This window comes from Heteronotia binoei, chromosome 3 (genome assembly GCF_032191835.1).
Source record: "Heteronotia binoei isolate CCM8104 ecotype False Entrance Well chromosome 3, APGP_CSIRO_Hbin_v1, whole genome shotgun sequence".
Classification (NCBI taxonomy): Eukaryota; Metazoa; Chordata; class Lepidosauria; order Squamata; family Gekkonidae; genus Heteronotia; species Heteronotia binoei.
This window is the reverse complement of record NC_083225.1, coordinates 70,389,818-70,400,373: the sequence shown is the minus strand read 5'-3', so window position 1 is coordinate 70,400,373 and position 10,556 is coordinate 70,389,818. Positions and strand designations below refer to the sequence as shown.

Below are 10,556 nucleotides of genomic sequence, written 5' to 3'. Positions count from 1 at the left end.
AATGGCTGAGGCCTTCCCTGATGTTGCTTCCTGACACTGATATTCAGAGATATGCTTGCTCCTGAGCTGTTGATAGACCTCTCTCTCATGAATCAGTTGATTATGTAAAGTTTTTCCAAATGCTTTTAAAATATCCTTTAGAAATAGCAATAGTTTCTTTGCATATTTGGGACTGGTAGGAAATTTTGCTTGTTAATCCTTTGAGTGTACAAGGATAGCCATAAAAAACCAAGCACATGAATAGGCAAGCCTTTAAAAAACATAATCATTATTTTCCCATGAGTTATTAAAGAGTGGCAGTAATACATTTACACTTTTTTGGCTCAGGAAAGTTAATTTTTAGAGCAAAGCAGTAGCAATTAACTCCCCCAGAATTTCTAACAGTTAATTTGTCAAAACACAACAGCTAAGCTTGTCTAAATATAGCTGTTTATTAACCTCTATGTTAGTAAATATTTTATTGCCCTGGGACTTTCTACTTCCAAAGACATTTAGCAAGAGAAGCTTTTGCTAAATTGTCCTTATTTGTCCCAAGACAGCAGCTGATCTATACAAAAGTACTTGTGATAAAAAGCCTGACTGGAATTCTTGGTGGGGTTAAATCTAACCATAGACCACCAGATTATTTTCTCAATTGCATCGGACTTTCAGATGAATCAAAGTTTTCAGTCTGATAGTTTTTCATACCATTTACTTTTGTAATGAACAGAAGGACATTCCAAACATTTGGGTAATCAGAAGTTTGGAAAAACAGGTGTGCTTTGTATAAACAGCTACACTGAGCATATGTGTGCTCATTGTTTATAGATCTTGAATGTGCTCATCGAGTACTCAGATTTCTACCTTTTTGGCCCAAGTTTTGCACTTCATCCTGGAATGAGAATATGTAGAGGCAGGGCTTTTTTGGTAGAAAAAGCCCAGCAGGAACTCATTTGCATATTAGGCCACACCTCCTGACATCACCATTGTTTTGAAAAGCCCAGCAGGAACTCATTTGTATATTAGGCCACACCCTCTAATGCCAAGTCAGCCAGAACTGCATTCCTGCTCAAAAAAAGCCCTGCATAGAGGAAACTGCCACAAACACATGTCTCAGTTGATGGGATGTCTGAAAAAAGGCCATGATTTAAGAGATTCAGATGAATGAGGTTCAGCATCTGTTTATTCATCCATCCATCCATCCTAGACATTGGAATGTATGTTGGTTAAGAAAAGAGCTCAGTTTTTTCCTTTTTGTCCAGAATTTTGGAATAAAGCTTTCCTTTAGCAACAAAGCCCGGAAACACAGAGTTCAGCTAATCCTGGATTAGCTGCTAGCCACAACATGTTTACCCTGTATGGTGATAGCAGATGTGAAAAAAGTCATCCATTATCACAGTATCAAAACCATTAACAATGTATGTTTCCTGTAATGATTAGATCATCATGAAACTGGCCAATTTTTTTTGGGGGGGGGAGCATATATGTAATCACAGAGGATTGTTAAACTAGTGCATGCTGTTAAATTTTATTCAAAGCTAACAAAAAAAAGTATAGGAAACATCTAATTAACTGAAAAAGGGGGGTACTAAGTACTAGAGGTCTAATATTGTATGTGTAGAAGGTGTTAAAAGTATATGTATAGTGACCACATCGCAATATCAAATTGCAAAAATATGACAGTTGGTTGTAGTTACAAAATTATGAAGATATCACAACAGCAGTTGTTAGGATCACAGTAATAAATATTCTTTTACAACATCAGCAATAACATACATTATCAATTGCAATAACAAGTGTCAAAATCCTTGCAATTGAAAAAAAATTACTATGAAATATGTTCTAAGAAAGAGACATGATGCTGGCTATACTCCTCTTTTGGTATGAATCTTCATCAATTGTAGGAACCCTTTTACAATCAATTTGGAACAGAAGATTTCAAAAATAAACAATGGTATATAGTGCAATCATCAAGACTTCCATCTTCATTCATCACATGATCCTGTGCTGATAAGTTTGAAGGCCTATTATAAACAATATTGATTAATAATAAATACTAGCAACCTTAAGTCAGATCATGATTTTCAAGCATATGTAAAGTGTTATACCATAGGCTCAAAACAAAAACACCCTTTGTAATATGTGGCACAGTGCAAGTATCAAGGACAAGCCTTGGAAAAGGATTTTAAATGACACCTTGGTTCAATTAATTCATTATATAACAGAAAATATAACAAAACTAACAGCTTACACTGTGGGCTCATGTCCAAAAGCCAGTTTCAAAAACTGTATATGGGGCAAATAAGCCATGTGGAAATGGCCACAGCTATGAATACTGTAACATATATTATATTTTCTTCTAACAATTTTTTTATCCTTTTGTTCTGCTCTGCTCCTTTCTGTGAACTGCTGCATTAGCCAGTTTTGTGATACAAATGGGATGAAAGCCCTCTTTTCTCATCTGGTTTCTAGGGAGTTCTGACGCTTTCATGGAGTCTTGGTCAACAAACGTATCTCATAACCTTTGGAAGCAATGGAACTCCTCTAAAAATAATAAATGCTTTTAAGATTAGGGTGAAATCAATGAGAGCTTTTGCACAGCCTTTTATTTTGGGACGAGGGAAAGAAAATGGTTCTGACATATGTTGATCCTCTGTCATCTCATTGATTTCTTTTTAATGTTTCAATCATACATCCCCTTTAGCAAACATATTCGCAGTTTTTATCACAGTTGATGTCCCCTGTGAGGCAACACAAGCTTCAACAAAATGGCAGGCATAAGTATGCATGTGAGCTCATTACTGGAAGGACTAAGCTCAACTTCTGTATATGAAGTATTGGAGGTGGATGAGTATTTCTTACCTTCTTTGCTGAGATACCTAAAAAGATAAAAGGATGTACCTGGCAGAAGAGAGTTGTTTTCAATAACTTTTTGCTAAAATAAAGGGGGGGGGTGTTAATTATTAAACCCTTACTTGATTGCTCCCTAGTTCTGCTGATGCTTTAATCCTGGGTCACTGAAAGTTTAAGACTGCATTAGAGTGGTGGCTTTTTTTCCTTTTTTTGCCTGAAGTTTCCCGGTCTGGAAGGATGTTAGGGAGATTGCTGCTTGCCTCCACCTGGGTTACCGTCGCTTATGCTGGACTTTGCAAACCAGGTAAGAGGGTTCCATTTTATACCTCATTCTTCAACTCACCAGTTGCTTTAGAAATCTGGTAAATGGAAAGACCACGGCTTCAATCTTTTGCATTCTTGCTTGGCAATAAGTCTTATTGAACTCAACCAGGACTTGCTTCTGTGTGAACATGCTTTTGCAAGCAGCTTTCAGTAGGGTTAAAACAATATTAAGAATCGTGAATGTGTTCCCTTTGTCAGCAAAAGTGATCTTTGAAATGTTTCAATCTCTGTCATATAATTTCTTAAAATATGTTGCTGATATATGAAGTGTGTGCTTGGATGCCCTGACCTGGATGGCCCAGGCTAGCCTTATTGCATCATATCTCAGAAGCTAAGCAAGGTCAGCCCTGATTAGTATTTGGGTAAGAGACCATCAGGGAAGCCCAGGGTTGCTGCACAGAGACAGGCAATGGCAAACTGTTCATCTCTTGCCTTGAAAACCCTATGGGGGTCACGATAAGTCAGTTGCAATATGGTGACACTTCCCACCCCCACTATGCTCTTATATATTGGAGGAAAGCGGAGAACTTGAAATGAGATTCAGCTGCATTGTACATGTTCATTTTATACCTTTTCTGTTACAGAAATGCAGAATGCTGTCAAAGTGCGGCTTAGTATCAAAACAGCTTTGGGAGACAAAGCAGTAAGTGAAGCCAACTTTTTCAAATGTTTACAAAAGGCCAACTAGCTTAAGTAATGGTATCATTAAAGAGCTATAAAACTATCCAAAACTTTAATTAGATTATCAATGTATTTTCTGACATACAGTTATTGTCTAAGAACTGACAGCACTGATCGAATGCTCGAGTCCTTTGAAAAGCATATTACCCTGCAGACTTTCTGACTGTCAATCTTTCATAAATTATTCCAGGTTCCTGCATTTAATATGAGCAGCATCCTTCCTGAAGCTGTTAATTACTTAGAAAGCCCTCATTCTAGGGAAATTGCTATTTGGCTGTGAGCTACACACTCAGAGAGAGAATACGGGGGGATTAAATGAATGGTACCAAGTTCTGTGATCATGTAAACATGCATTGAAACAAGTGCATTATGTAGCAGCTCCTGAGGGATTCTCAAATGCCAGATATTTAACTCCTTCTTCCCCATCCTGATCTTCCTTTGGAAAAATGTAGGACTGCACATTCTGCCACCAAAAATGAGACAGTCACCAAAAATGGCCCCCTCTCTGTATCATTTCAGCACATTTCCCCCAACTGCTGTCAAAGGTAGGCAACAATTTGGAGCAAAAATGGGACAATATTCAGCATGATGAATTTATTTAATTAAGGGGGGGGGAACATAACACATGACTTCCATTGTTAGCGGTAGTACTGCATTGAGTATTATATCAGCCTAATTAAATTAATTAAAAATTAAATTTAATTTGTAGAAAGGCCAGATTTGTAGATAACAAATCCAGTTACTAGAGCCATGACAAAGCAATATAGATATTTAAACAAACCCCACAAAGCCCCATGTTTGCAGAAAAATCTGAAATCTAAAAAAAGAAGAAAGAAATATTTTGGGGAGTAGGGTTACATATCTCCAGGTGGTAGTTGGAGATCTCCTGGAATTACAGCTAATCTCCAGATGACAGAGATCAGTAGTCCTTGAGAAAATGGTTGTTTTGGAAGTTGGTCTCTCTGGCATTATACCCTGCTGAAGTCTCCAAACCCCAGTATCCTCAGGCTCCACCCTTCCAGTTTGCCAGGAATTTCCCAACCAGAGCTGAAAATGCTAAATTTAACCCACCCCCAAAATAACAGAAGCTGTGCTTGTATCTTTAAGGAACGAAGCCCTCAGCAGCCATTGCTAGGTAACCACAACTATATTCCCAGCCTTTCAAGCTTGGTTTCTACCAGGAAAAGGCAGGGGGGAGGGTCAGAGACTTTTTTAGGGCTATGTTGGCCTACAAAGGAGTGATTTGATACCATGTGAGCTCCATGACTGACCCAGGCCCAGCAACTTGCTAGTTTTCCACAGCAGCTACCACACAGAAACCAATATGATACCATGGTTAGAATACCAGACTAGGATCTGGGAGCCCCATCTTCAGATCCCCACTGTGCCATGTATGATGACCTTGCCCACTAACCTCCCTCAGAGGCAAGATTTTCCCTCCATTTTCCCTTCCCTTCTATAGGGTTCTGTAGGGTTGCCAGATGTGACTAGGAAAATACCTGGGGGCTTTGGGGGTGGAGCCAGGAGACTTTGGTGATGGAGTTAGGAGCAACATTGTGACAAGCACAATTGAACTCTGAAGGGAGTTCTGGCCATCACATTTAAAGGGACCGCCATCCTTTTAAATGCCTTCCCTTCATTGGAAATAATGGAGGATGGAAGCACCTTCTTTTGGGACTCATAGAATTGGACCTCTGGTGCAGTCTTTTTGAAAACTGGGGGGGGGGGGTGGAGTTTGGGAAGAGGCAACAGATGCTATGCTGAAAATTTGATGCCTCTACCTCAAACAACAGCATCCCTCCCTCCCCGCCAATTCCCAGATACTCACAGATCAATTCTTCATTATACCCTATGGACACTGGTCTCCATAGAGTATAATGGACCACACAGTGGCCATTCCCCTCCCCCAATTTCTGATAACTCTGAAGCAGGGCGAGGGTCTCCAAACCAGACAATCCCCCACCCCCAATTGGGTATTGGAAACCCTGTTCCCCCTATTCTTAGGAACACAGTGAAATGGTTGAGCGTTGAGGTCTGTTATGATTTTTGACAAAGGTTCAGTATGTGGTAGATTTCTAGCAACATTACTATTATCAGCACTTCAGTCCTTTCCAAAGACAAGCTGCTTCCGACTGAGCAGCCCCTTTTATCTATCTCCTTCTTTCCTGAAGATCTATGGCTGTCCCACCTTGTCACATTATAATACTTTGCTGTTGGCTCAGCCCAGGAATTTGAGGGAAGTGACAAGATCACCCTCTTAACTTACACTTCTTAAATGGTACTTGAGAGGGTTTTAAAAGTTCAAAAAAATGGTTTTTTCAATGTAGATGGAGAAAGGTCAAGTGAAACGGGGGTACAATGTCTAAGGTAAATCAATAATGAATCCTGAAGTAAATCAGTATGGGCGCATATTACAGTTTCAAGCAACTGAGTGTTTCTGAAGTTTTTTACACAATCTTAGAATTTTTAAGATGAGAGCCTTTTGTTTCACTATTTCCTAAACACTCCAGTATACTTTCATGAGTTTAACTGACTCTTCGGGTTTCAGTAGCCAGACATAAGACCAGGGATCACTCCATTCCTTAGAGCTATTTTCCTTTGTAACTGGGTAGGGAATGTCTTCTCTTACTAAAAGATGTGTCCCCTTTTCTGGGCTGAATGGGAGCCTTCACCAGTCTACCCACTCCTCCTGCCAACCTTTCCAGTTCTCCATCCATATTAAACTGCTCTCAGAAAGGGCTAAGCAAAAACACATCAGCAGCCAACTCTTCTTATTCAGGGTTAGACTCAGACTGAATTCTCTTCTGCATTCAGCTCTGAAATCTTTCTCCTCAACTGATGCTAACCAGTCTAATTTCTTTGAATAGCATGTCACTCAAGCTGTCTGGTTCTGTGAGGCATTAGCCACTGTCTATTACACAATATTTCACTGTTTACACAGCATTTTATGCTCTTTTAAAGGGCAGTCCATCACACTATGGAATCTTGCTGAAGGGTTTTGGACCAGTTGCACACTATCAGCCTAACCTATCTCTTATGGGCTGTTGTGAATATAAGATAAAAACAAAATGATGTAAGCTGCTTTAGGTCCCATTGTGGTAAAAGGCAGGGCATAAATAAAGTAAATAAATAATAAATATAGATGAAGACAGAGGGCAGATAAAAGGTAGGTTGGTTGGTAGGTGGGAAGGAGAGAAGGAAGCAGGAAAAGGTGAAGCTATAAGACTTGCCAGAAGAGGAATTAATGGGGGGAGGAGGGATACAGGGAGAAGTGAGGTACCCCTTGCTAGTCCACACAAGCTATCTCTTGCAAATACACACAACTGGGCCTGGTGGCCTACAGTGTGTTACTAGGCCAGACTTTTCCTAGGGAGAGCTTCCAGGGAAGGAAAATTAAATACAGACAGGCAGATAAAGGTAAGTTGGCTGGTAGGTGGGAAGGAGAGAAGAAGGCAGGAAAACAGGAAAGACTATGGGGGCTTTCAGGTAAGGGAAACAAGGAATTTTAAGGGAGGTGGTAATGAGATGTCCCCTGCAAGTCCTTGCAGGTCCCCTACTTGTAACACCTAATTCTCTACACTGCTGTGATCATCAGCATTTGATTCCAGCATATGGTTAAAATGAAAGTGGGGGGATTCCAGCACTTATTGTGAGGAGGTGCAGCAGGTAATGAGCAGTGACCCAGAAAAAGAAAAGCCCTGTTCCAATTGGCAGATGGTGAGCAGCAGTATCGGAGGCAGAGTCAGTGGCATCTAAGCACATAGCTGCTCATGAGCCTGCAGAGCCCCTCGCATTCAGGCACCAGTACATTGTGAGCATAAAATATGTAAACACTTCTATTACGACCAATACTCCCTCCAAGCTGTGGAGTCTTGTGAGCAAAAACTCTGCTTTGTGAGCTACTGCAGAAATTCATTTGCACTGGGTCCATTTTTCCAGAACTAAGACAAAAATGTGTGAGCCAGAGGCTAAAAAACTGTGAGCTAGCTCACACAAACTCAGCTTAGAGGGAACACTGATTAGGACTCAGTCTGCAATCATAAGTATACCTATCTGTGAATAAGCCCCACTAAAGTAGAGTTTATTTTGCAAGGTAAATATGTATCAAAATATGGGTGACATGGGAATCAATGGAAATATTTTTTTAAAAAACTTGTTTTGTTGTTTAGCCTTACTATGAAGTCTGGCACCCAGACCCTAAACACATACAGAGTGCCAGTGTGACATAGTGGTTAAGGGCATCAGACTAGATTAGAATTTGGAAGAACCAAGTTCAAATCCCTACTCATGCCACGGAAGCTCACTATATATGCATGTTCAACTGAGGTTGCTCCCTTTACCCACCTTTTTAAATAGGCTGAGCTGCACCCTTGCTTGGAATGGCTGGCAATGAGACAGCAATATTAATCTACATCTGAATCCTGGTCTGACTACACATAGCATTCTCCTCATAAATGTTTTCCTCACATTTGTTGATTTCTGTTTTTTAACTGAAAGTTGTTGTGTGGAAGCAGTGTACCTGGACTGGAAGGTGACATGAAGATGCTGTGATGTGCATTTCTATCCTGCAGCTGTGTTTTGTTTCTCAGAATCATTTTGTCCAAGTTGTTTTTTGTCCCATGGGGGAAAACAATATGAATTATCTATAGATTCTGAAGGGCATTTTTGAAACAATGTCTCTTCTCCCATCTGATCTAGGCTGTAACTTCTGGAAAGTACTGTTTTTTAAAACAAAGTAAAAAAATATGGAAAACGTTCAAGTTTTGTAATTTGCTGCTTAGGTCACAAATAATAAAAAGTTAATGATACCGTGAAGATATTTCAACCCTTCATCTGTTTTAATTATGGTTGGTAAAGTGTGTGTGTGTAGAGGAAGGGTTAAAGGGTTATGTCTATATGAATGACTGTAGTTTAATTTCCTGAAAAGAAATTACTCATAACCTGTAATTTCTTCTCAGGAAGGCAATTAAACAAAGCTATGCAAAGAATTCAGGGATGTAGAAGATACAGAAGGTTATAAAGTCTAGCCATCTTGACCCCAACAAAATTTAATGGTGTATTAGGATACATCTTCCTTATGCTTGTTATGCTTTGGTATTAGCTATTTCCTTTGCATTTGTATGAACCAGTTTGGAGATTTGGCAATACTAAAAAATGGGTACATTGTTAGAGGGTTTGATCCAGGCAGTTCAGATTTATCATATATGACAGATGATGTTAAAGGTTAGTTTACAGAGATTGGGTATATATTCTGCTAACTTTGGGAAAACAGCCGCAGGCAGCCTCCATTATTACCTCTCTGGCACAAAACACATTTCTAAACTATGCTGAATAGATAAAGTTTATTTGTCTCAGCCGCACCTCATTGCCTAAAAATGCAGCAGATGCAATTCTTGTGATACATTAGAATGAAATTAAAGCCCATTAAGTCTATTAAAGCAACCAAAGCAGCCTAGAATGGGCAGATGGTGCTGTTAAATTGCTGGCTGTCTTATTGAGCTGTACTGTCTCACTGTTTACTTAGGTCCGTGATGGATGAATCCATCCAGTATCTCCTGCACTGTGAACCGCTTGGGGTGGAGATCATCAGCTGTAAATTGGTTAGGTATTCCAAAGTGTTTCAGATAATGGAAACATGTTTCATTGCTAGAACTGTAGCCACAATTTCAAACATCTGTTCTAGAAAAGAACCAGTCACAGTTGTTCAGTTATAGTATATAATATACAGACAAGATGTCTAAAACATATTAAATAGAACAGTCAGAGGACTTACCCCTTTGACAAAAGACATCTTCCCACTCTACTCTGTTCAGACTAGCAACAATAAACCTGTTATAGATCTACTCAACAACTCCCCCTTTCTGCCCCCTTGAACAATGAGGGGGCCCTGAGAAATAGGGCTCTTTGCTAGACAGATCCATGGTGAGAAAAGGGAGTCTATGGAAGTAGATTCTGGAGCTCTCAAGATGTGAGTGCAGACCTCCTTAGAGTCGTTTCACAGCCCCAGGCTCAGAACCAAATGATGAGAAGTGAGCTTGTTTCCTCTCCTCTTCAACCCTTGACCCATTGAATAGGATTCAAAGGAGACTTCCAGGGGAGGAAAATGCCGAGCTGAGCTGCTTCTCATAACAGGAGCAGGCTGGAACTTCTGTTCTGGGTAGTGGAAGGCAAATTAATGCCTACTGCCTACTTTTCTCAGTTAGAGATTAGTCCAAGATATGCACGGGAAACTTTGAGGAGATCTACCTTGGCTAAAAGGGAGTCCCGGGGGGGGGGGGGCTCCTTTGAGGCTTTGAGGGGTCTCCGGAGAAGAGTTGCATTTTCATCATCTGCAGAAGTTCTCAGAGTCATTTATTTGACATAAGCTCGACAGAATCCTAACCTTCTTGGACTTTGCTAAACATCTAAAGCTACACAAGACCGGTGTAGATCTGGATAATTGGCAGAAAAGGTACAGATTACTATCTTTCATTCCGGGACTATTTACAGTTAAGCAGAATAAATTCAGAAGGTGGGAAATGGAAATGGAAATGGAAATGGAAATCTAGAAAGCTTGAAAGAAGAAGGGAGGAAGAGGTGAAATCTGGACTTTGTAAATTTAAAGGACAGTGCCAAAAAGTGGAAAGGAATTTATTGTTTGTTCTACTTGCGGTTTTGAAAAAAGAGCACCATCATCACAGACCTGCAGCATATACAATCAACACAGGAAGTACGTCAAG

The 10,556-nt window shown here is 40.0% G+C and overlaps 1 protein-coding gene across 1 annotated transcript in view; it reads left to right on the top strand.

Moving 5' to 3' along the window:
- Window positions 1-2,864: 2,864 nt before the first annotated feature.
- CLTRN (collectrin, amino acid transport regulator) overlaps window positions 2,865-10,556 on the top strand; it is a 43,336-nt gene continuing 35,644 nt past the window's right edge. The window contains exons 1-2 of the mRNA XM_060234006.1: window positions 2,865-3,136; window positions 3,741-3,799. Of these exons, the coding sequence (XP_060089989.1) occupies window positions 3,070-3,136; window positions 3,741-3,799 (126 nt within the window). The 5' untranslated portion in view covers window positions 2,865-3,069. The remainder of the gene's footprint in view (window positions 3,137-3,740; window positions 3,800-10,556) is intronic.